Source organism: Dromiciops gliroides, chromosome 3 (assembly GCF_019393635.1).
Source record: "Dromiciops gliroides isolate mDroGli1 chromosome 3, mDroGli1.pri, whole genome shotgun sequence".
Lineage (NCBI taxonomy): Eukaryota > Metazoa > Chordata > Mammalia > Microbiotheria > Microbiotheriidae > Dromiciops > Dromiciops gliroides.
The window spans coordinates 630474849-630500113 of NC_057863.1; the positions used below are offsets into that span (position 1 = coordinate 630474849).

General features: G+C 47.9%; 2 protein-coding genes across 7 annotated transcripts in view; one reads left to right on the forward strand and one right to left on the reverse strand.

The window, feature by feature from the left end:
- KCNAB2 (potassium voltage-gated channel subfamily A regulatory beta subunit 2) overlaps positions 1 to 1541 on the reverse strand; it is a 206960-nt gene extending 205419 nt beyond the window's left edge. For 2 of the 5 annotated variants that reach the window (XM_043998130.1, XM_043998132.1), the window contains exon 1: positions 1410 to 1541. The gene's annotated coding sequence lies outside the window, so the exon portion shown is untranslated. The remainder of the gene's footprint in view (positions 1 to 1409) is intronic. The other 3 variants (XM_043998129.1, XM_043998134.1, XM_043998131.1) reach the window with 3 other exon arrangements.
- A 230-nt stretch (positions 1542 to 1771) lies between these two features.
- NPHP4 (nephrocystin 4) overlaps positions 1772 to 25265 on the forward strand; it is a 169888-nt gene continuing 146394 nt past the window's right edge. The window contains exons 1-5 of one of the 2 annotated variants that reach the window (XM_043998123.1): positions 1772 to 1884; positions 11058 to 11078; positions 16063 to 16117; positions 17881 to 18052; positions 20526 to 20678. In XM_043998123.1, coding sequence (XP_043854058.1) covers positions 17918 to 18052; positions 20526 to 20678 — 288 coding nt within the window. In that variant the 5' untranslated portion in view covers positions 1772 to 1884; positions 11058 to 11078; positions 16063 to 16117; positions 17881 to 17917. Of the gene's footprint in view, positions 1885 to 11057; positions 11079 to 16062; positions 16118 to 17880; positions 18053 to 20525; positions 20679 to 25265 lie in introns of those variants that run through there. The other variant, XM_043998125.1, reaches the window with a different exon arrangement.

Sequence of the window (25265 nt, forward strand, 5' to 3'; positions counted from 1 at the left end):
AGGGTTACACATCCCTGCTTCCCCCCCCCACCGGCCAGATCCCCACAGTGCAGGGGAGCAGTTACCAAACCCACAAAATGCTGAATCACAAAGCTGAGGCACAGACGAGGAAGTGGGGGTGGGGGGTGGGGACCAGGGAAGAAAGAGAAGAATTACAGATCCCAAGAGACCTCCACCCAGATCTTGTCCAGGGGCCCTGGCCAAAGTATAATTCTCCCTTGGGCCTCCTGGGAGGAGCAGGAAGAGGAGAAAGGAGAGCCCTTGAGTCCCTGGGGAGGGGGGAGTCCTATCTGGCCTGGCCTGGCATCGCTTGAGAGGAATGCTCTTGCAGCAGCTGCAGGGGGAGGAAGTGGTAAAGCAGTCTGGCCACCAGCCTCGTGAAGGAGCTGCAGGAGGGAGGGGAGGGCACTCAGGTGCCCTAGCAGGACACACTGGGCTCTGGATGGGGAGTGAGGGCAGATGGAGGGGGAGGAGGAGGAGAAGGAGGAGGAGGTGAAGGGCTGGTGATGATGGTTATGGAGTGTGGGAGAGATCACAGGCTGAGGGAGGGGAAAATGGAAAAAAAAAACAACAACCCAGCTTCATAAGGGTAGAGGGAGAGAGGCCAGAGAGGGTTGAGAAGATGAAAAGGAGCCAAGAAGAGAGGGAGGAAAAGGGGATGAAAGAGCAGTGGTTGGGCAGCAAAGAGGAAGGAGAAAGGGGGCAAAGCAGCAGAAAGATGTGGGGGCTGCAGATGAGCAGGAGGTGGGGAAACTGGATTTCAGGGAGAAGGAAAGGGGAGGTGAAGGAGAAGGGATGGGGATGGAGAGGAGAGAGGACAGAGACAGGGACAGAGGGATGGAGATGGTCAGGGGAAGGGAAAGGGATGGAGATGGGGAGGAGAGGAAGGAATGGAGATGTGGAGGAAAAGGAGAAAGGATGGAGACGGGGAGGGAAAGGACCAGGGACGGAGATGGGGAAGGGACAAAGATGGGGAGGGCAAGGAGGGACGGAGATGGGGAGGGGAAAGAGAAAGGATGGGAATAGGAGATGAGGGGAAATAGAGGCAAAGGAGATGGAGTATCATAGGCCGCTCAGCCTCCTCTTGTTACTGATGAATTAACTGAGGCTCACAGAAAGTGGTGACTCGTCCAAGGTCACACGGCTGACCCGCCGCAAAGGTGGGACTTGAACCCAGTCCTGGGGGCTTCGGGCGCCGGACTCTTCCTCCAGCCCACGCCACCACACCGGGGGCGGGGAGGAGGAAAGATGAAGATCGAAGGGGGGGAGGGTGGACCCCGTGAAGCAGCATCCCAGGCCGGACCGGCAGTCCCCGCCCAGACAGCCCTGCTCCCGTGGCGGACCGAGCGGAGCGTACACCGCGCGGGCCCTGCCCCCCGCCCCCGCCCTGTTCACCTGCGCTCACTCACCTGGGGGGCTGCGGCTCCGGCTCCGGCTCTTGCTCCCGACTCCGGCTTTTCCTTCCCGCCCTCTCCCGGGGGTGAGTTCAGAGCCTCCGAATCCCGCTCACCCAGGCAGGTTCCGCCCGCAGCATCTCCACCTCGTGGGACTCCTGAGGCCACGCCTTCTACCGTTTCCCGTTGGCCCTTTCAGTCGCCCATCAACCTCCCATTGGTCACGAATCCGCCAGTCATGCAAATCAGTACCAGCCAATTGCCGCAACGATTGGGTGACACCCTCCTGGTCGGGCTTCGGCGGCCTGTACTCTGATTGGCCCACAAGGGCCGCGGCCCCTGATGACGGAACTGGTGGAGGCGTGTCCTTGGCCTGGGCCAACTCTGGCCTTCCTAGTCCGCCCACCTTGGACCCGCTCGCCCGGTGGCGGGTGGAAACGGCAGCCTTCCCTTTAGGTCTCCAGATTGGTCCGGAAGACATGGAGCTCAGGTGGGCGCTATTCCTAGGTCCGCTGGGGCCCCTTGTAGGGAGAAATCTCCCTGTTAGAAGGCGTTTCCTCCCTCCGAGGAGGTAGCGGCGGCCCGTCACCTCGGTAACCAAGCCGGGCGGTGGGCGGAACCATTGAGCCCTGAGGGGGGGATGGGGCGGGAAGAGACAATGACAGAAGCTTCTGGGGGGTTGCAGAGCTCGGGGTTTCATGTGGGAGGGGTCTGCCAAGGCCATTTTATTACATATAACAGTTTCGCTGTGGAGGGAGGGCGAGGCGGAGGGAGAGAGGGTTGGGGTGGGCAATAGTGTCGTACTCCCTCCCCCCCAGGACACTTGGTTTGGCCCAAGGCGCTTAGGCCAGGAGGGGCCCAAGGTGGCGACCCCGACTCCTGACCCGTGCCCTTTGACCTCAGTTGCCTGATCCAGATCCCTCTCCTCACTTTCCCGGTTCCCTTTACTGCCCTTTTTGGGGAGATCCAAGTAAAGGCTGGCCTGGGTCTTTCCATCCAGGGACGCTGGGGGGGCTTTTCTCCCCCTTCCCGCCCACTCCCTCTTCCTCTCGTCTTCTTTCTCCAGTGCTCTTCCTCCTCTCCTGGTGGGATGCGCCCCTTTCATCTTGGTTCTCCCCTTGTCCTCCCCACTTGTTCTTGCCCCCTTCCCCCACCCCAGGCTTCCGTCTTCTTCCCCCTAGTTCTCCCCCCCTCTCCCTCCTAGTCCCTCATCCTCTTCCCAAAGTCCTCTTCTATCCCTGTCCCTCTTCCCCTGGTTCTATTAGCTCCTCCCTCCTAGTTCTCTATCCCCACCCTTTTAAGTCTCCTACCTCCTCCCCTATGTCCTCCTTTTCTCCATCCCCCCCTTTTCTTTTGGATCCTCCTCCCTCCCTCTCAGTATTCCTCCCCCAGTCTCCTTCCCCCAGATCCCTAAGCCTCCTCACTTTTCCTCCTCTCTCCTCCGCCCTCTCCCCTTCTCCCCTAGTTTTTCCTCCATTCTTCCTCTTAGTCTTTCCGTTTACTCCCTCCTGGTCCTTAACCTTCCCTTTTACTCCCCTCAATCTTTTCTTCCCTAATGCTGCACTTTTTCTTTCCCCTACCTCCCTTCACTCTTTCCTCCTCCTTAATCCTTTTCTCTCCACCCAAGTCCCCTTGACTTGTAAATAATCTTCCTTCCCTTTCAAATTTTCCCCATCACAAATTCTCTTCCTCCTCTCCCATTTTTTTTTTTACCTACTTCCAAATTCTTTCCTTTTTTGACTTGATCAGATGATCCTGCTCCACTAACCCAGACTAGGGCAGGTTAAAAACCCTCAACCTTCCATTTATGGCTGCCTTACTCTAAACTTTTCTAAAACAGTTTCACTTTCATCATAAGAATGTGGGCCTTTGGGGGTGGGGGGAAGGCCTTCCTTAGATTATGTTTTGATTTCTGGCAATCCTTTGGAAAGCCCACCTCCTTTATTAAGAACTCTACTTTTTTTTTTTCAATTAAGCTAAAACCTTTGGCGATGTTTTGGTCATGTTCTCATGTCCACTTTATTGCTATAGAATACTATTGGCTCTTTCTCCCAGGATTTCCTTATATCATTTTCTTCTCATAGTCCATATATATAGGCTAAGGGTATATGTGTGTTTATACCTTTTTTTCACCAGTCCCTCTCTGCCCCCACCCCCTCTCCTACTTTTTCCTCACCAGTTTAATCAGAATGTGTTTCAACTCTTCCACTTTTTGAATTTTGACCATAATTGGCCATATTTATTTTAATTCATTCTCTCATTCAATGATGGAACCGAATCCAACTAATATTAATTCAATTTAATAAACATTTGTTAAGTGCCTACTATGTGCCGCGGAGGAAAGGGAACCAGCATTTATCAAAGACTTACTATTCTCTAGGCACTAAGTGCTTTACAAGTATTAGTAGTAAAGTGGGTGCTGTGATGCACATTTTACATTTGAAGAAAATGAGGCAGAGGTTAAGTGAGTTGCCTGGGAGGCAGGGATTGAATCCAAACCTTCCTGACTCCTGGCCTGTTGCTCCATCCTCTGGACCACCTAGCTGCCTCATTGTCCTTGGCCCTGGGAACATAAAGATATAAAACAAGTTCAAGTTAGATATACTAGTCCTTGTTACCTATTAAGATAATGACTTGGTCCTCGAAAGAAAAACAAATGTTAAATTGATCCTCAAGTTACAATATCAAGATAAAATACATATTTGAACTAATTAAAATATCCATGTGGCATTGTTTTTGGTGCTTATGGTAAGCATAAGTAAAATGGACGACCGTGAAGATAATTGCTGCTTATGTACCAGCAATTGTTACATAAAGAAGTGAGACCCAATTAAGCCAGATCATTCTGAGAGCATCTGTAGATGAAACTGGAAGGAGACAAACAAATAAGTGTGAAAGGAAACAGATTGGCCAGATTATTTATGGCTAGCTGTACTTATCCCTGATAATAGTGTGACAACCATGACATTTCATTCCCCTTCCTTAGTATCTGGTCGACTTTAAAGAGGAGTAAAAATGACATTTAAGAAGATAATGTTAGGAAGAAACCCAGGACTTGACCAAACACATAAAGAAGAAATCAGTAAGGGTGGGGGGTCACACAATTTTAAAGGCATTCGAGGTTTTATTTGCAAGCTGTTTCAAAGTGTAGAGGATTTGAAAAGAGTGGAAAATATCATAGATCATTTTAGTATCAAAGGTGACCCAGAAGATAGCCATACCCGCCTATATGCTCACTTTTTCATTTCTGTAAAATCCTTAAGGAAAATGATGTCTGGCGATATTGAAAGTATCCTTGAGGAAAACATGAAAAAGGAACCGGCAGACTTTTAGAGGTGATTTTCTACAAGACTATTTTCCTGGTTTCCCAGTTGAGAGATGTAGAGTCCACCATATGTGTTGAATAAAAAAGAAAAAAAAGACTGGGGTAAAATGCAGCCAAGGGTCTTGGGATTCCTTGATAGATTCAACCAGAAGGAGAACTTGGTTCCACAATCATTTCAATTTAATTAAACTTAACAAGCATTTTTGAAGTACCTCTAATATCTATAGTGCTTTAAGGTTTGCTAAGCGCTTTACAAATGTCATTTCATTTTATCCTTAGAGCAGCTCTGGGAGATAGATGCTTTTATTATTCTCATTTTATAGATGAGGGAACTGAATCAGAGGGAGATTATTAAGCATTTTTGCTCAGGCTCAGTCAGTCAGCAAGCATTTATTCAGCATCTTCTTTGTGCCAGGCATTGTGCTAAGTCTGGGGATACAAAAAAAAGGCAAAAAACCGTTCCTGCTCTCAAGGAGCTTACAGTCTAATGTGGGAGACAACATGCAAACAACTATGTACAAGCAAGCTGTATATGTAATAAATGAGATAATCAGTAGAGGGAAGGCTGTGTATTAAGGGAGATTGGGAAAAACTTCCTATAGAAGGTGGGATTTTAACTAGGCCCAAAGGGAAGTTGGGGAAGGCAGGAGAAGATGAGGAGGGAGGACATTCCAGACATGGGGGACAGCCTGAGAAAATGCCTGGAGTTGGGGGATAGAGTCTCTTGTGTGAGGGACAGCAAAGGAGGCCAATGTCACTGGGTCACAGGGTATATGGAGGGGATTCAGGTGTAAGAAGGTAGGAAGGGCCCGTCCTTCATAAAAAGGCTTTGAATGCTAAAGGAGTTCATATTTGATCTTAGAGGTGATAGGGTTGGCCTTGGGTTTTTATGGAATGGGTTGACATGGTCAGGCCCGTGCTTTCAGAAGATCAACTGAGTAGAAGGTGAACTGGAGTCAAGACTTGAAGCACTGACACTCTGTTCTAAGTTTTCATGGCATTTCAAGCATGAGGTGATGAGAGCCCTTACCAGAGTGGTGCCAGTGTCAGGGGAGAGATGGGGCTTTATGTGAGATGTAGAGAAGGTGAAATTAACAGGATCTGACAAGCAATTAGATATGGGGAGTGAGAGGGAGGAGGTGAGGATGACACCTGGCTGGGAGCCTGGGTGACTGGGAGGAGGGTGGTGCCTTTAAATGTCATAGGGAAGTTATAAAGAGGGAGAGAATGTATGGGGGTGGGGTAGATAAGTTCAATTTTAGACATGTTGAATTTAAGATGTCCCCAAGATATCCTGTTCACAATGTCCAATAGACAGCTGGAGATGCCAGACTGGAGATTGGGACAGAAGTTAGGGCTGGATAAATAGATCTGAGAATCATCAGCTTAGCGATGATAATCGAGTCTGTGGAAGCTGGGAGATCCCCATGGGGATGTAGAAGAGAGGGAAGAGAGGACCCGGGCAGAGACTTGCAGGACACGCATCATTAGTGGTTGTGACCCAGATGAAGATCCAGCTGGAGACTGAGCAGGAGGAGAACCAGGAGACATAACAATGCCATGAAAACTTAGAACAGAGTGTCAATGGCGAGAGCATGATGGAGAGGTCAAGGCGTGAGAATTGGGAAAAGGCCGGCCATTGGTAACTTTGGAGAGGGCAGTTTCCGTGGAATAGTGAGGTTGGAAGCCAGACTACAGGGTTAAGACAGTGAGAAGGACAGAGCTAGTAAGTGTCTAAGGCTGGGTTTGAATGCAAGTCCTCCTAATTCCAGGGCCACTGCTTCACTTGCCTTGCTGCTACTGTGACCGTTTTTTCCAGGCACTGGAGATTCAATGACAAAAATGAAATATTCTGCCCTCAAAGTACTTTTATATATGTGTGTATGTGTTTATATGTGTGTATATATATATATATACATATATATATATATATATATGTATATTTTTTTTTGGCGGGGCAATGAGGGTTAAGTGACTTTCCCAGGGTCTCACAGCTAGTAAGAGTCAAGTGTCTGAAGCCGGATTTAAACTCAGGTCCTCCTGAATCCAGAGCCGGTGCTTTATCTACTGTGCCACCTAGCTGCCCCCAAAATGCTTATATTTTACTGTTGGGAAATAATATACATATAAATTAAAAATAAATATGGAATAAGTATACAGCGATCTTTGTGTATTTGGGGGCAATGTAGAGTGGAGGTGGTGGTGGGAAGTGGGATCAGAAAAGGGGCTGGGTGTTGGAGGTGGGACGTGAGCTGAGCTTTTTAGTATGGAGGGGACAAGGAAGAGTGTTCCAGCCGTGGGGGATGACAGATTTTGCAAAAAGTAGAGAGACAGATGGAATGTCGTGTGTGAAAAAGTGCGCCAGTTTGGCTGGAATGGAAAGTAAATGGAAAGTGATGTCCCCAAACAGCTAGACTGGAACTGGGCTTTGAAGACCTTTAAATGCCAAATGGAAGAGCTGGTAGTCTCTTCCAGAGGCAGTCGGCCCACTGGATCTTTGGAGGGGGGAGTGACCTCGTCAGACTTGGGCTATAGAGCCCTCACATCTATGGCTGTGTGGAGGATGGAGGGGAGAGCCTTTAAGATGCTGGGCCATCTGGGAGGCTAATGTCGTAATCATGTTGTGAGAGGTGTTGAAGGCGTGATTTAGGGAGGTAGCTGTGTGAGTGCAAGGAGGATGACGTACCTGAGAGCTATGGTGGAGGTAGAATTGATGAAGCCGGTCAGCTGGAAGGCTGTGGGGGGCGAGTGAGAATAAAGAGTGGAGAATGAATGAGATCAGGAAGTTGGAAGACTGATGGTGCTCTTGATGGAAACTGGGAAGTGCAAAGAGGGCTGGTTTGGGGGAAGCTTTGGAAATGATGAGTTCGAGATGCCTACAGGACATCCCATCAGAAATGTCCAATGTGCAGGTGGAGACGGGGAGATGGGCACGGGAATGAGGGTTGGATATGTTGATTTGGCAGACATCTGCATAAAGGTCATGGTTTAACTCATGGGAAGTAATGAAAGCCAGGAGGCAAGTAGAGAACAGAGCCCTGGTGCCCATCCATACATTGAGATGGTTATGGGGGCTAGTCTTGCAGAGGTGACAGCAGAAGGAGACCCAGGAGGGCAGTATCATAAGAACCTAGGGAAGACAGGAGGCAGAGAAAGGGGCTTTTCAGTGGAGTCAAAAGCTCAGAAACGGTAAAAAGGACAAGGACTGAGACAAAGCCTTTTAGTCATAAAAAAAAAAAAACAAACAAACCACTGGGGACCGTGAAGAGAACAATTTTAGTTGGATGGTAGGGTTTGGATCCCAGCTCCAAAGTATAAGGAGCTAAAATTCTAGCTAGTTTGTCTAAAATATCTAATGAGTGGTTGCCCATCAATTATAAGCTTTAGCAAGAGTTTAGACTTTTAAGCATTTATTAAGGAGAATAAGAATTTGGTGAAGAGAGAAAGGCCTAGATTCATCTATCTATTAAAGGGAGAGCACATTTTTAGCTCTACTCTCCACCAGAGTCCTGATGAAAAAGAGCAAGAGAGCCAGCCTCATCCCTTCTTCCTCCCACAAGCACTTTGGCGTCACTTCCTGATGCCAAAGAAAAGCCACGTGGCTTGCCCTCAGGCGCCTTCTCATGGTGGAGCTTTCCTACAGTAGCTCTCCAGCAGGTGGTGTCATTCCAATCGTTACAAAAGGGATGAAGTGAACAGGTGGTGAGAAATTGGGGGCAGTGAACATAGGCATCCTTTTCTAGGAGCTTGGTTGTGAAAGGGAGGAGAATTACAAGATGATGGCTTGAAGGGACAGCATGGTCCCTGTAGTATTACTGTTAGGGTAGGCTTAAAGCAGGTGGGCACATGCATGCCCAAGGTCTTTGCTAATGTCCTGGAGGATGTTCCATGAAAAATCCAAATGAAAGAGCGATTTTCCAGAGGTGAGATTATCCACGTACTCTTATTTATAAATAACATCATGCGGATTGCTTTGAGGCTCCTCAAAAGCTCCCAGTGAGATTCACTGCTAGTCCAAAGAAGATCGACCTAACATTCCCCTTTGGGGACCACTGTGGGGTGGGGATGGCAGTAAGTTGATCAGCATTGGGTGCCTCCTGTGTGCAAGGCACCTGCTCAGAACCGGGGATGCAAAGACGTTCATCAGTAGGCTCTGCCTTTAAAATGCTTGCTTTAGGGGCAGCTAGGTGGCACAGTGCATAAAGCACCGGCCCTGGATTCAGGAGGACCTGAGTTCAAATCCGACCTCAGACACTTAACACTTACTAGCTGTGTGACCCTGGGCAAGTCACTTAACCCCAATTGCCTCACCAAAAAAAAAAAAAATGCTTGCTTTATTGGAGATAGAGAGCATGCACCATAGAGTGGAATTTGAGGAGAAAGAGTCCTATAAGTGAGGGGGATTAAGAAAGCTTCTGATAGAAGGGACTCCAGTATCGAATGAAGCTAAGGATTCTGAGATGGGGGGTGGTCGATGGAGGAATTGGGGGGCAGCCTGTGCAAAGGCAAGCCATTGGGCGATGGTATGTGGAGTCTAAGGAATATCTAATGGGACCATTTGTTGGGTTGTGGCATGGTGGATAGAGGGATGGGCCTGCAGTCAGGAAGAGCCGAGTTCAGATCTGGCCTCAGACACTTCATCCTGCTTGCCTCAGTTTCTTTATCTGTAAAATAAGCTGGAAAAGGAAATGGTAAATCACTCCAGCATCTTTGCCAAGAAAAGCCCAGATGGGTCCAGGAAGAGCTAGACATGACTGAATGACGACTTAAAAGAGTACACGAACGGGTAGAATGGGAAATAAGTACATTTAGACTGATTCAGTTGGTCCATATGTCTTCAGCAACTACTGAGGATGGCAACAGGGTGAGCCCATAATTCAGTGGGAAGAAGAAGATGAATGGGCCGGATTGGATCTGAGAAATTGTATAGCACTTTGAGCAACACCAGACTGTTCCTTGTGGCAAAATCCCTTTTCAATACCAGTATTCACCCAGTGATGCTACTGTGGATCATGGAATGCTAGAATCCCAGAAGAATCAAGTGTACAGGTGTCTCAGAGCATGTGTCAGAAGGACACAGCATATCCTAGAAACAGAACAAGTGATCCAGGCCAACCTGTGCCTGCCGAAGAAGAGCTTTCCTTTGGCAACATGTTCCCCTTTTAGCTAGTGCTTTACACCAAGCTGACAAGTGCATCTCTGTGCCTTCCACCCATTTCTCCCAGCTTGGCTCTTGGAGACTAAGCAGAAGATGGTCGAATCCATCTTGATAGCCCTTCTCTCATCCTTGAGGAAAATTATCAGGTCCCTGCTACATACCCTGCCTGCTCCAAGTCTTCTCCCATTGGTGACTTTCTCCTGGAGCCTTCATTTTATGGCAAGATCCAGACCAGCCTTCTTTCATACTGGTCCTGACTGGTTCTTCATAACCTGGTGCTGGCCACCTCCTCCCTTCTCTCCACTCCAGGCTTGGTAGCTCTTTTGTGCGCTTCCTGAGAGCAGGGACAGTGTCTTTGCTTGTTTTTATATGCTCAGCTCTTGGTAAAGATCTTGGAACATAGTAGTATATAGTACAAAGCCTTCGTACATAGTAAGCACTTAATAAATGCTTGTTTTCTCCATCCTTCCTTCCTCCCATTTAATGTCCTTCCTTCCTTCTCCTCTCCTTTCTTCTTTCTTCTCCTTCCTTCCTCCCCTTTCCTCCTCTCCTTCTTTCATTCCCTTCCTTCCTCTCCTTCCTTCCTTCCCTTCCTCTCCTTCCTTTCCCCCTCCCTCCCTTCCTTCCTCTTTCTTCTTCCCTCCCTTCCTTCTTTCCTCTCCTTCCCTCCTCTCCTCTCCTCCCTTCCTCCCTTCCTTCCTTCCTTCTTCCCTCCCTCCCTCCCTCCCTCCCTCCCTCCCTCCCTCCCTCCCTCCCTCCCTTCCTCCCTTCCTTCCTTCCTTCCTTCCTTCCTTCCTTCCTTCCTTCCTTCCTTCCTTCCTTCCTTCCTTCCTTCCTTCCTTCCTTCCTTCCTTCCTTCCTTCCTTCCTTCCTTCCTTCCTTCTTCCCTCCCTCCCTCCCTTCCTTCCTTCCCTCCTCCCTTCCCTGAATTCCGTTGCTTTTCCTATGGTAGAGTCTCCACTCCTTTCCCCATTCTAGCCACCCACTTCTGGACATGCTCCCCTTTGCCTAGGAAGAAAGGAAGGGGCATTTCTTGTGGGCAATTTGGGGATGCGCAGGTTCCAGGATGATAAAGGGCTTTTGGTACCTAGGGGAAGATTATATGATGTCAGTTGAAGATTGCCAGTATTAAACAAATAAACTGCTACCATTTCAAATGTTCTTTTTTTTTTTATTGCAGGAGCAGCGGAATGAAGGAAGGGTAGGTATTGTAAATGGCTCAATTTACAAGAATATCAAAATAATCCAGGGTTTTTTATCAGTAGCTGGTTGATAGGATCATAGCTTTAGAACTGGAAGGGACCTTGCACACTGTCCAGTTTAGGGCTCTTAGCCTATGGTCCGTGGATCCCAGGGGAGCTAGGCTTCAGGGGTTTGAGACCTGAAAAGGGTCAAGACCCCCTGGTCTAGTTCAACCCTCTCATTTTGCAGACGAGGAAACAGAAACCTCCTGGGTTGTGATTGAAACCTCAGGTTCTTTTGACTCTCCGTGTAGAGGTTTTGCCATCGCTTGATTAGAAATAAAAGCAATGATGTTGGTTCTAGGCTCCCCAGGGAGGAGCAATCCTAGCTGGTGGGAGAGGAGCCAGAGGTATTAAGTGCCAGCTCTGTGTAAGGCACTATCAAAAGGTAAGTTGAAGGCACAAAGAAGGGACGATTCAGGCTCTGGCCTGGAGCTGTTAATCTATTCGTGAAACAGTAGACACTCTGTGCTCATTACAATGCCCGGTGGAAATGGTTAGTGTGATAAGGGAGGGGGGCAGAATGCTCTTGGAGTTGAGAAGAGCTGTTGGTTGTCAATTGCTTCCAGCTTGTGTGGGTGCGTTTGTGTGAGGGAATCGGAGGTGCCTCCGTGGAGGAGTTGGCATTTGAGTTGGGCCTTGAGATGTATTGGTAGAAATGGATGACCATGGAGGTATTTCATGTGAAAGGCACACAGTGTGAGCGATGGTACAGGCACTAGGAAAGAGCTGGTGTGCTCAGGGAAGAGCAGCTAGTCTGTCTACCTGAGGGGAGCCTGCCATGTCGTGTCTGAAGCGGGTAACGGTTCTTATTTCTGTGGCCTTTTACGGTTGGCAAAGGGTTTTGTTTTGTTTTGTTTTGTTTTGTTTTGTTTTTGGGCGGGGCAATGAGGGTTAAGTGACTTGCCCAGGATCACACAGCTAGCAAGTGTCAAGTGTCTGAGGCTAGATTTGTACGCAGGTCCTCCTTAATCCAGGGCCAGTGCTTTATCCACTGCACTACTTGGCTGCCCCCCTATTGGCAAAGCATTATTTCCCCCATTTTACAGACCAGGGATGTAAGGCTTAGAGAGGTGAAGGATTAGTTAGAACCAGGTTTTGTGACTCCAAGTTCACACCTCTTTGCATTATATCATGTTGTATTTCAAGGTAGGTTGGAGCCACACATTCATTGTCTACCTTCAATTCATTTACATTCAATATAGGATTTCAGATTATTGACAGAATGGGGATAAGTAGATTAAGAATTGGTTGATTGACTAGACACAAAAGTAGTAATTAATAAATTAAAATCATCCTCGAAGGAGTCCTTTAGTAGAATGGGCTGGGGACTTGCCCCCTTGGCCTTGTCTTGTTTGATATGTTTATTAATGATTTACACGAAGACATGGATAGAATACATATCAAATCTGCAAGTGCTATGAAGTTGGGAGAAATAGCTAGCACATTGGCAGTGGAATACAGATCCCAAAAGGCTTTGCCATGCTAGAATGATGGGCTGAAATTTTATCCGAATATATGTAAAGTCCCAGGTTTGAATGAAAAAATCAGTGGCATGGCTGGGGAGAGCCGTGGGTGCCCATTGATGTGTCTGAAAAAAAAAAAAACCAACCTAGGGGGCTGTTGCTACAAACTCAGGGTAGATCAAGATTGTGACACATAGCCATAAAAAGACATAATTCTTTTAATGAGTACCTACTATGTGCCAGATACCGGGCCAAGTTCTGGGGACGCAAAGAAAGGCAAAAGCAACCTTTGCTCTCAAGGGGTTACAGTTTAATGGGAGCAACAAGATACACACAACTCCATACAGACAAGACATTACAAGATAAATTGGAGATGATCACAGAAGGATGGCGCTAGCCTTAAGGGGGACCGAGAAAGGCCTCTTGCAGAAGGTACCACTTGAGCAGGCTGTGGAAGGAAGCCAGTGGGGTGGAGCTAAGGAGAGGGAGCAGTCCAGGACAATGAAGGGACAGCCAATGGAGAGGTGCTGAGTCTGGAGATGCAGTCACATATAAGCCACAGCAAGAAGGCTGTTTTTGCAGGAGGGAACTCGTGTGTAAGAAGACTGGAAAGGTAGGAACAGACCAGGTTGTGAAGGACTTTATTTTTATTTGTTTATTTTTTTGCGGGGCAATGAGGGTTAAGTGACTTGCCCAGGGTCACACAGCTAGTAAGTGTCAAGTGTCTGAGACCGGATTTGAACTCAGGTCCTCCTGAATCCAGGGCCGGTGCTTTATCCATTGCACCACCTAGCTGCCCCTGTGAAGGACTTTAAAAACCAAACAGAAGATTTTATATTCGAATTAATGTGGATATAATGTGGAACCACTAGAGTTTTTCAAGTTGGAGGAAGGAGAGAGAGAGACAGAGACAGTCAGAGAGAGAGACACAGAGAGAGAGACACAGAAAGAGAAACAGAGAGACAGAGAGACAGAGAGAGAGACACAGACAGAGAGAGAGAGACACAGACAGACAGAGACAGACACGGTCATGCACTTCAGAAAGATCACTTTGCCAGCCAAGTGGAAGATAGACTAGAGTGGAAGAGACTTCAGACAGGGAGACCTACTGAAGGCTGCTGCGATGGACCAGATGTGAGGTGATAAGGGCCTGCACTGAGGTGGCCGCAGCATCACAGGGGAGAAGAGGGAGGATATAAGAGAAGTGGTGAAAGTAGAGTCACCAGCACTTGGTGATACGTTAGATACAAGGGACAAGGGAGAGTGAGGCTTTGAGGATGTCACCTGCGTCGTGAGCCTGGGTGACTGGGAGGATGGTGGTGCCTTCAACGGTAAGAAGGATGTTTGGAAGAGGGGAGGGTTTAGGGAGAAATGGAATGAGTTTAGTTTGGGGCATGTTGAGTTTAAGATGCCTACTGGGTATCCATTTCGAGATGTCCTATAGGCAGTTGGGGATGCAGGTCAGGAGAGAGATTTGGCCTAGAGATGATTATTGAATCCAGGGGAGCTGGTGAGATCACATCACCAGGTGATGTTATAGAGGGAGAACAGAAGAAGAGCAAGGGAGAGCCTTGGGGCACACCCACAGTTAGTGGGCAGGACACAGATCTCCCAAAGGAGACTGGGAAGGAGCAGTCTGGCATACAAGGGGAGAACCAGGAGAGAGCAGTGCCGTGAAACCTTAGATGGGGGAGAACATCGAAGAGGAGAACTTCTGAATGCCGAAGGCTGCACAGACAAAGGTGGAGGAGGGGACCTAATCCAAGGCTGCAGTAATTAAGCTACCAAGTTCAGAATAAGAGGCAGTATTACCATCGTACTCTTCTCTGGTCAGACCACATGGGAGGATTGCGTTCAGTTCTGGGTGCCCCGTTCCAGCGAGAACGGCTGACCAGCTGGAGAGCAGCCCCAGGTAAGTGACCAGGAAGGTGAGGGACCATGAGTTAAAGAACCTGGAGATTTTTAGCGTGAAGAAGAGATGGTAAATACTTGAAGGACTGCCAGATGCAAGAAGGATCAGAATTGTTTTGCTTGGCCTTAGAGGGCAAAGCTAGTGGGGATGTGTGGAAGTAGCAAAGTGGTTGGGTTTTGCTCAACACAGGGACACATTTGCCAACAGAGCTATCCAAAAAAGGAGTGGGTTCCCTTGGGAGGTAATAAGTTCTCTATCACTGGAGGTCTTCAGATGGAGGCTGGCTGGATGGCTTGTTGGGGACACTGAAGAGGGGGAGATTGTTAAGATGCGGATTAGAACAGATGACCTCTGAGGTCCCTGTCACCTTTGAGGACATATGACTCTATGAAGGAATTCATTTTAACTAAGCAATGGATGAGTTTGAGCACATCTTTTCCCATGCTTGATCCTTAGTATCCTCATCCCCCAAATGAGAGGGTTGGTCCCTTCTGGTTCCAAATCCTATTAAAGGGATTTTTCAGGCCAGAATATATCCTGATGGTGAGACCTGTTGGCAAAGAGTGACATTGCAAACCTAGCTCTTAGGTTCTGCACTCATCTGGAGGACTGGGGCTGGGTTTGATGGATGGGGGGATGTGAATAAGGTTCCAGGAATCAAGATTTCAGCAATGGGAGAAAAACTGCTGGCCTTGTGACAAGGGAAGAGAAATCCTGCCTTGGAGTTAGGAAATATTGGGAAGAAAGAGGAATAAAGTTCTTAGCAGCAAGACTGCTTCTATCCTAACTTTGCAAAAAATTCAACTATTGGAGGGTTTATTTTGTTGGACATGTTCTTCCAAGTTTATAATGGAAGTGAGTAAGGAAATGGGATTCTTTTAAAAATATATGGATATCATTCTTTTATATCACCTTCATTTCTTAATATAACCCTGCCTCACCCGGAGAACCATCCCTTATAACAGGAATTTTTTTAAAAAAAGGGAAAAGGAATGTTGTAGTAAAGCTAACCAGTATGGGGTCAACTGAGTCCCATATAGGTGGCATTTCAAAAATGGGATTCTTTTTCTTTTTTTTTTTTTTTTTGCGGGGCAGTGAGGGTTAAGTGACTTGCCCAGGGTCACACAGCTAGTAAGTGTCAAGTGTCTTAGGCAGGATTTGAACTCAGGTCCTCCTGAATCCAAGACTGGTGCTCTATCCACTGTGCCACCTAGCTGCCCCCAGTGGGATTCTTTTAAATAACATAATTTATGACTCATTTTAGTGGAGTTTATTCTGCAAAATGATCCTTATCTTTTGGCCATCTTTTGGTATTTGAAGATGGGGCTGTACATACACCCAGAAATCTGTCTTTTGTGTGCCTCCAGACTGTCTCAATGCCATTTTATTCTCTACCCAGCCACCAGGTGATTTTTCCAAAGCATAATAATAAGAAGAACAATAACAGCAACAGTAATGATAGCTAGCATTTATATAGCACCTACTACGTTCCAGACACTGCCCTAAACACTTCTGCAGATATCCTCACAACAACTCTGCAAAGCTCTTATTATTTCCATTTTGCAGTTGAAGAAACGGAGGCAGACAGAGGTGATGTGACTTGCCCAGGGTCACACAGCTGGTAAGTGTCTGAGGCTGGATTTGAACTCAGATCTTCTTGACTGCATGCCTGACACTCCACCTACTGCACCGCTCAGCTGCCATAAAGTGGACCATATCACCCCCAGCTTAGCAAGGTATAGTGACTCCCTGTTGCTTCCAGGATCAAAAGTAAAATCTTGTTTGGCATCTCATGCTCTTCCTGGCCTGGTCACTTCCTACCTTTCTAAGCTTTTGTATACCTCGTTCCCTTCCCTGAACTCTGTGATCCTGCACTGTTGGCCTCAACACAGCACTCCATCTGCCATCTGCCATCTCCCCCGCCGGGCTCCTACGTTGGCTGTCTCCCATCCCTGGAATGCTCTGCCCTTTCCCCCCTACCCAGCTTTTTCTCTGGCTTTTTTCAAGACTCCATTCCAGGCCCAGCTTCTGCAGGTCTTTCCTTGTCCCCCCTCCCCTCCCCTTTCCAGCAGTGCCTTCCCTATGGGATTATCTCCATTTTATTTTACATGTATGCATGCACGCGCGCGCGCGCGCGCACACACACACACACACACACACACACACACACACACTATACATTCCTTCATTTATATATTATTTCCCCCTTTAGATTGTGAGCCTTTCCTTGTGTCCCTAGCCATTAGCCCAGTGCCTGGAACATAGTAGGGACTTGATCAATGCTTGTTGAGTGACTGGCTGTCTACTAGTTTGCTCTCCTAGCATGATCTATTTCTTTGATGCATTTAAATATTTTCTCATCGATGTTTATATTTATTTGTGCACATGAAACAAAATGCCATCATTTTTACACTGATATTCTCTTGGCGATGTTTTGTGGCTGTAGTTAGTCATGGAATGCTGCAGTCTCCCAAGAATCTAAATAATTTGAGAACGAAGCACGCAGCGATGACAAGGTTTATGTTGGGGGAGGGAGACAGTGAGCAAACTCAAGCTGTTGCACATTACGGAAGAAGAGAGGCTGTCAGCAGAGAAATGTGTGGCCTTAAAAAATGGTGGCTGGTTGAGTAGCAAGAGCAGGAACTGAGTGATGACATCTGGGCCGTGCCAGGTGATCCAGCTCTTAGCACAGTGCCTGGCACGTTGTCAGTGCTTAATAAATGCCTGTGGACTATTGACTGGCTAGGGGAAGGCCCCTGGGATGCTGGCCTGACCTGTGGTGGTTCTATGAGAGGGGCCAGTTGAAAGTTAAACAGGGGTGTGAGCCGCACATTGATGACATGACTCCTTGAGAGCCAGGTTAGCATCTCATTAGTTATTTTTATTTTTATTGCAGGGCAGTGAGGGTTAAGTGACTTGCCCAGGGTCACATAGCTAGTAAGTGTTAAATGTCTGAGGTCAGATTTGAACTCAGGTCCAGGTCCTGAACCTGAATTCAGGGCCAGTGCTTTATCTACTGTGCCACCTAGCTGCCCCCTATCTTAGATATTTTTGTATCTTGCCACTACCTGGAAAGTTGTTTTTCCCATAGAAGGTGCACATAGAAGGCTCATGGCATCAATGGACAGTGCCAAGCAAGGTGCTGCCCCACATTGCATGGAGGAGAGATACTGAAGCATTGTGTCATTGTGTCTGCCTAACAGAGGGATTCGAATCACTTTCTGGTTGCAAGGAAATCAAATCCATGTTGAACTGTCTGCCCGCATGCACAAAGCCCACCTTGGCAGTGAGGAAGAGCCCTTCTCTTGGACTGGGGGTGGCATTAAGATGAGCACTATTGCTGTTGTAATTTTGCTCCCTCTTCCTTTGACCTGAATGGCACAGGTAATCCAGAGACAGGAGGGACCCTGCAGCCAGAAGGATGGCCGAGTGGCACCGCATATTCGTACAAAACCTCTTTGTCCCCCCACACCCGCAGAGAGGGCGCCAGCTTTCCAAGGGGTCAACGGCATTTCAGTGTGTCCTGAAGGGGCTCAATGGGCTACAGATTAAGCAGGTAAAGAAATGGTCTGTGTTGTTATTAGGGTCAGCTGGGATTCCTTTTCAAGGTAACGCAGTGATTTCAACTTACTTTTTTTTTTTTTGCAGGGGGGGGGTCAATGAAGGTTAAGTGACTTTCCCAGGGTCACACAGCTAGTAAGTGCCAAGTGTCTGAGGCCAGATTTGAACTCAGGTCCTCCTGAATCCAGAGCCTGCACTTTATCCACTGTGCCACCTCACTGCCCCCTCAACTTACTCTTGAGTTGGTAACGCTTTGCCCATGCTCTGGGGTCCTGGCTATATTCTGAGACAGAGGGACTGCCTGTCAGCTAGATAGTCCGGCTCTTTGGTCAGCACTTTGTGAAGCTGTGGAAGCCAGGGGCAGTGCACACACACGTGCCCACGCACACTTATGCACATGGTCCTGAGGTCATAGTTACCCCCCTGTTTTATTGAGCTGGATTGTTTTTAAGAGCTACCCTCACTCATACCAGTTCCATCCAACTGGCCTTTGCGTGTTTCTTAATGAAGGCTGGAGCAGTCCAAGGCTGTTAGGCCTCCTGGCTGCCTTATTAGTGTTCACATCAAAAGCCCTTTTGCTTTCATTCCGTCGGAGTTTTCCCAGGCAGAGCTGCTTCTGGTGCTGTGATTCTGACAGATGTCCTTTAGCCGACAAAGAGCCTCCACGAGAGATTTTTTTTCATCTTCTGACATTCATACAGATCTCACACGGCTTGGAATAGCTAACGAGGCAGAACCTCCTGCTAGTGCAGACAGGCTACGTACGGTATTGCCCGTCCCTCACCTCTCCTGGGATTTATGTGGTGTTTGTCACACTGGTCTTGGGGGGATTTGCTCTTGTTGGCTTTTATTTTTTTTTAGATCTCTATGTAACTTGGTATCTGTATTGTTCTCTTTTGCTAAAGACAGAGCTTTTCAGAACATTCTGCTTAATGGGGACCCAGAGAATCTAAAATGTGCCCTGCTTATCAGGCTGGAGTAACATCATCATTTTGCAGGGGGTGGGATTGGAGGGAGGGATGAACAGGAGAGCCCTTGGAAGGCTAGAGCAACATGGTAAAGAAATGGGACTCTCATTTAGACAGTTGTTCCTACATGAACCTAGTAACTATTAAAGAGTGACATCAAGTTAAACAGGGGCAGCTTCTGAGAGTCGCTCGTTCACTGCATGTCCTGGTGCTTCAGACTTCAGACCAAATGTGGAAGCCATTATTTGCTGATCTTTGACCCCCTTGAGAACCTCATTAATGATTTTCGGGCAGTTTTTTCTCAAAGATATGAAGGGAAGCACAGGCCCTGGATTCAGAAGGACCCGAGTTCAAATCCAGCCTCAGACACGTGACACTTACTAGCTGTGTGACCCTGGGCAAGTCACTTAACCCTCATTGCCCCGAGAAATGAATGAATGAATGAATAAACAAACAAACAACAAATGAGAAAGTAAATAAATAGATAAATAAATCAAAGATCTGGAGGAAGGGGGATAAGAATTTATAAAGCACCTACTCTATGCCAGGGGCTGGGCTAAGTGCTTTTACAGATATTCTCTCATTTGACCTGCAGAGCAACCCTGTCAGGTAGGGGCTGTTATCACCCCCATTTTACAACTGAGAAATCTCAGGCAGACAAAGGTTAAATGACTTATCCAGGGTCACATGTCTAGTGAGGGTCTGAGGCTGGATTTGAATTTAGGTCTTCCTGACTTTAGGCCTGGGGCTCTATCCTCTGCTCTGTTTATCATATTCATTTAGCTTCATTTGACTGTGGTCCTTTTGAACATTTAAAAAATTTATTTAAAGAATTCTATTTAATTAAAATAACTGAAAGTACTGCTTTGATTTGGGAGAGCCATTTAGGGACCCTTTTTCTTGGGGTTTTAGATGGATTGGATCACCGATCTAGGCCTGGCAGAGACAGTGGAAGGTCTTCTAGCCCTTGTTTCATAGAGTTGGGAGCTAAGGCTTAAGGAGCTGAAGTGACTTGCCCTAGGCCTCGCTGGGATCTGAACCTCACTTCTCTGACTCTTCATTCAGGGCTCTTTCCTCTAGACCCAAATTTAAAGTTGAAAGATTCTTCTGAAGAAGCAGGTTGTTTAAACAGGTTCCCTGTGGAGAATGAAAACTCCCAGGAGTCTTTTGGTCCAGGGTTGGAGAACAGGAGCGGGACTTTTCTCTCCTCTGTTGTTAGGTGTTTCAGCACCTAGTAGCAAGTCTGAAGAGGATGGCTGTATATGAACCAACTTACTATAAATATCCAGACTGAAGGAAGGCGCCAGGGCACCGGGGTCTTCTCTCTTGCTGCTGGCCCCCGATTGAGGGCTTAGCCTTGTTTTCCCCCTTCCTAGAGAAGCCCTGCTACTGTGCCCTGCATCCCCCCCAGAGATGTTTGGGCGGGATTCCTGGCTCGGCTGGACCTGGCTGGGACTCGGGCGCCTTCAGGTGGGGCATCTTGTGCCTTTTGTCTTGCAGAGGGTGCTGGAGGTGCTGTCTGGTGTGGAGTACCATCTCCGGATCTCTTTCTTTGATGTGACCTATCGACACTTCTTTGGGAGGACGTGGAAAAGTGCTGCGAAGCCAGCGAAGCCCGTGGTGGGGCAGCAGCCCAAGATCATCTTCAATGAGGTAGAGCCCAGGGTGGGCAGAGGAATGCTCGATCAGTGGGGGGCCTTTGGGTGGGGTGGAGCGGGCGGGGCATGTGGTTGGCAGAATCACCTCCACTGAATGGAGCCCCCAACAGCCACTCTCTGAGGGGGTGGGCGCTGTCTCCGCTCCCAGGGCTGTCTGGGGATGCTTTGTCCTATACTCTTCTAATGTGCTTGGCATGTGCTGCTGGGTGTCCCTGAGTATCTCTGTGTTTTAGCTCTTGCAGGATGACAGGGTCATGATCCAGCAAGCTTGAGAGACAGCCTGAAGGATCTGACTGAGTCTAATCAGAGGAAATTTAGTCAACTGAGTACCCAAAACCAGCTTCACAAAGATAAGATGGGGAGCAACAGTTGTCAGAAAATAGTTGGTCTGAGAAAGATCTGAAGGTTTTAGTGGCCCACAAGCTCAATATGAATTATCAGTGTGATGTGACAGCCACAGGAGCCATTGCACCCTTGAACTGTATTGAGAAAGGCAGCCTTGGAATAAGGGGGTGCTCATCCCACTGACTCTGCCTCATCCCACCTCATCTGCCCTGTTGTGTTTACTTCTGGGCAATATACTTCAAAGATGGCATTGGCAAGCTGTGGAGAATATCTGAGGCAGGTTTTGAACTTGGGTTTTTTCCAGACTCCAGGCCCACAATGTGCTGCCTAGACAGGACCTTTGTTTGAGTCTTGGGCATATGAGGATCACTTGAATGAACAAGGGGTCTTTAGCCTGGAAAAGAGAGGGCTTGAGGCGATGTAATAGCTGTCTTTGGGTATTTCAAGGGCTGTCCTGTGGGAAAGGGACAAGACTTGTTTTCCTTGGTCCCAGAGGCCAGAACCTGGAGCAGTGATGGAGTATTTAGAGGCCCATTAGGCTCGACATCGGAAATGACTTCCTAAGAAGTGGACCTGTGCAGGGGCGTCCTGGGCTGCCCCAAGAAGGTGGCGTTTCCCCCATTCCTTCTGTTGGAACTCTTCCAGCAGAGGCTGGGTGACCGCTTGTAAGGGTATGTTATAGTGGAGGTCCCTTTCATGTACTGGCTACTGGAGTCTCCTCCTTCTCTTGAGTTCTGTGATTTTTTTTTTTTTTTTGCAAGGCTGTGAGGGTTAAGTGACTTGCCCAGGGTCACACAGCTAGTAAGTGTCAAGTGTCTGAGGCCGGATTTGAACTCAGGTCCTCCAGAATCCAGGGCCAGTGCTTTATCCACTTCAGCGCCACCTAGTGGCCTCTGAGTTCTGTGATTCTTACTTAATTCTAGGGACTTTTTCGTCTTCTCTAAATTTTGTCTCTCTCCCAGAGATGGCACCTAGCATGACACCCTCTACACAGTGGGCACTTAAAGGCCTCTTGACTTTAGTTAAATTTATATTCAGATTAGAATTAGGCAGGACCTCAGAGGACATCTTCATCTGGTCTGATCCCTTTGCTTTCCATGTGAGGGATGACATGACTTGTCCAGTCCCACGATTCATTAGCCACAGATCCTGCACTAGAGCTTGGTCGTCCTCCTGATTCCCAGGCTCGTGGTCTTCCTATTGGGATGGCTTTGTTTCACCAGAGCCGCTTTATTCATTGGGTGAGATGGCTCTTGATCAAAGCAGGTGTTAAGAGGAGGGAGGGTTTGGCCGAGGATTCTTCCTTTGGCACATCAGTGTTTCCTGATTTATGTCTGTGGGAGCACCTTCTCCGGTGCAGAGTGCAACCCAGCCATGGGCCTCTGGGCCAAGAAAGGGTTGGAGCTGAGTCTGGAAGAAAGAGATCCAAGGAGGCTCGAGATGCACGTGTGAGAGGCAGGCAGTGGAGTGGGGACCCCGGAGGTGCAGGAAGGGCTGAGCCATCGGGACCTCACTGAGGGCAGGGAGTGGCACGGGCAGATTTAGGCAAAGTCCCCTAGGCTGCCGAGTCCTTTGTTGTCTCCATCTGTGTGTGTATGAGCGTGGCTAGGGAGAATCCCATCTATCCCCATCAGTTCACTAGCAGGGCCTGTTCTAAACCTGCTTCTGATTGCTCCAGCCTTCCATGCCACCCCCTCCCTGGGCCCTTCCCTTTACTGTAGAAACAGGTGGTACAGTGGGTAGTGCATTGGAACTAGAATCAGGAAGGCCTCAGTTCAGACCCAGCCTCAGACACTTCCTAGCTTTGTGACCTTAGCCAAGTCCTTTAAATTGCTTTTTTGCCTCAGTTTCCTCATCTGTAGAATTGGAGCAGCTGGGTGGCACAGTGGATGGAGCACTGGGCCTGGAGTCAGGAAGACTCCTCCTGAGTTCCAATTCAGGCTCATACACTTATTAGTTGTGTGTCCCTGGACAGGTCACTTTACCCTGTTTGCCTCAGTTTCTTCATCTATAAAAAGAACTGGAGAAGGAAACGGCCAATCACTCTAGTGTCTTTGCCAAGAACATCCCAAATGGGGTCATGAAGAGTCGGACATGACTGAAATGACTGAACATCAACAAGTTGCCTCAGTTTCCTCATATGTAAAATGGAGATTATATCAGAACCTACCTCCAAGGGTTGTTGGGAGAATTAAATGAGATTATATTTATAAATTGCTGGACACAGTGTTTGGCCCAGAGCAGGTGCTATATATTAACTACTATTATTTGCCATGAGCCTCTTCCCCCCACCTTTCTTTTTTTTTTTTTGGGGGGGGGGGCGCAATGAGGGTTAGTCCAGTTGAGCCAACTGACTTATTTCTTTTTGAGGAGCAATGAGGGTTAAGTGACTTGCCCAGGGTCACACAGCTAGTAAGTGTCAAGTATCTGAGGCTGGATTTGAACTCAGGTCCTCCTGAATCCAGGGCTGGTGCTTTACCCACTGTGCCACCTAGCTGCCCCCTTTCCTCTCTTTTATATGTCAGAATCTCTTGATATTATTCTTCCCTATTCCCCCCTCTTTTGCTCTGTTCTCTGATGAAAAGGTGACACTTCTCATCGCCTCAGCTCCTCTGCATGTAGCCTTGACCCCCACCCTGGGTTTCTCCAGGCTTTCCTCCTTGCTATTCTTTGTACCTGATGCTGTTTCCCATCTCCACGCCTTTGCATAGCCTCTCCCTCCTGCCAAGAACGTTCTGGTGATTCACTCATGCCTCTTACACTCCTTCATTTCCATGAGAGCTCAGCTGCAGCACCACTTCCTCCATGAGGCCTTTCCTGCCCCTCCCAGTGGCTGCTCTCTCTCCAGGCTGCTGCTCTTACCTTGTGTGGATCTCGTAAATATTTCTTGCATTATGCGCCATCTCCCTGGTAGGATGCAAGCTCTCTGGGGGCAGGGACATGTGTGCACAGTGACTATCACACGGGAGATGCTTAATAGATACTTGTGGATTTAATTCAACCCACTTGTCCAATGCTACCCATGTGGCAGGCCCAGCACTCTATCTATCCACTGTAACACCTCGCTGCCCAGGCTCATACATCATCAGCCGGTGTCAGAAGCCAACTATTCTTTTCTAAAAATCAGGAGTGTTTATTCATTCCAGCCAAAAGAAGGTGAGGGTATAAAAACACAAAGGCCACATTCTTTGCCCTCAGTGACTTTGCATCTTATGGCATGTAAAAATTCCCTCCTAACTGGAGGAGGGGCCCAGGGGAGGCTTCATGGAGGAGGTGATGCTGAGCTGAGCCTTGAAGGCCAGGTCTGGTGGCTGCCGTTTCTTTGTGCACACAGTCTTATGCAGCAGAGCCTGTTTCCCTTAGATGGCCAACAGTGGAAGAGGTTTTTTTCTAGAAATGTCTTAATGACCTTAGATGATGTTATAATGACTTGTTTAGTCATTTCAGTTGTGCCCGACTCTTGTGACCCCATTCCGGGCATTCTTGGCAAAGACACTAGAGTGGTTTGCCATTCCCTTTTCCAGCTCATTTGGCAGATGAGAAAATGGAGGCTAATGGGATTAAGTGACTTGTCCAAGGTCACACAGCTAGGAAGTATCTGAGGCCAGATCTGAACTCAGGAAGATGAGTCTTTCTGACTCTAGGCTTGGCGCTCTATCCACTGAACCACCTAGTTGCCCATTGTGATGGCTTAGAAGATTTTTAGTTTCCATATCATCAGCTGGTATAAAATCCAACTACTGTTTTCTAAAAATCCCCCCAACCCCCCAAAAGGGTAGGGGTTGAATAAATGCCTCATTTCAGAGACTGTTCACTAACCACTCTCTTTACAAAATCAGCCATTGGATGTGACAACACCTCAATTCAGACTGGATCTGCATTTAATCAAAAATTGATCATGTTCCCCCCAATTTAATTGACTGAGCCAGAGATTAAGGAGAGCATGCATTGCTTTCAAATATTGGTCCAGGGAGAGGAAGTTGAGGTTCAGGTTCCCAGGTATGCCCAGGGCCACAGGATTGTTCCTTTGCCCTTCAAGAGGCTGGTTCTGGGAACCCTTTCTGGGACCTCCACCGTTGTCCCCTCTGGGGCTATCCTTTTGGTAACAGGAAAGTAGCAAATTCTGGGTTTGCTTCTCTATGTTAGGGCTCATTCCTGTGAGGGTCCTTCACCTCTGGGCTGCAGAAACTCAGCACCACTCATAGTCCTTCTCTCCTAGTGGGACAGTGTCCCCTTT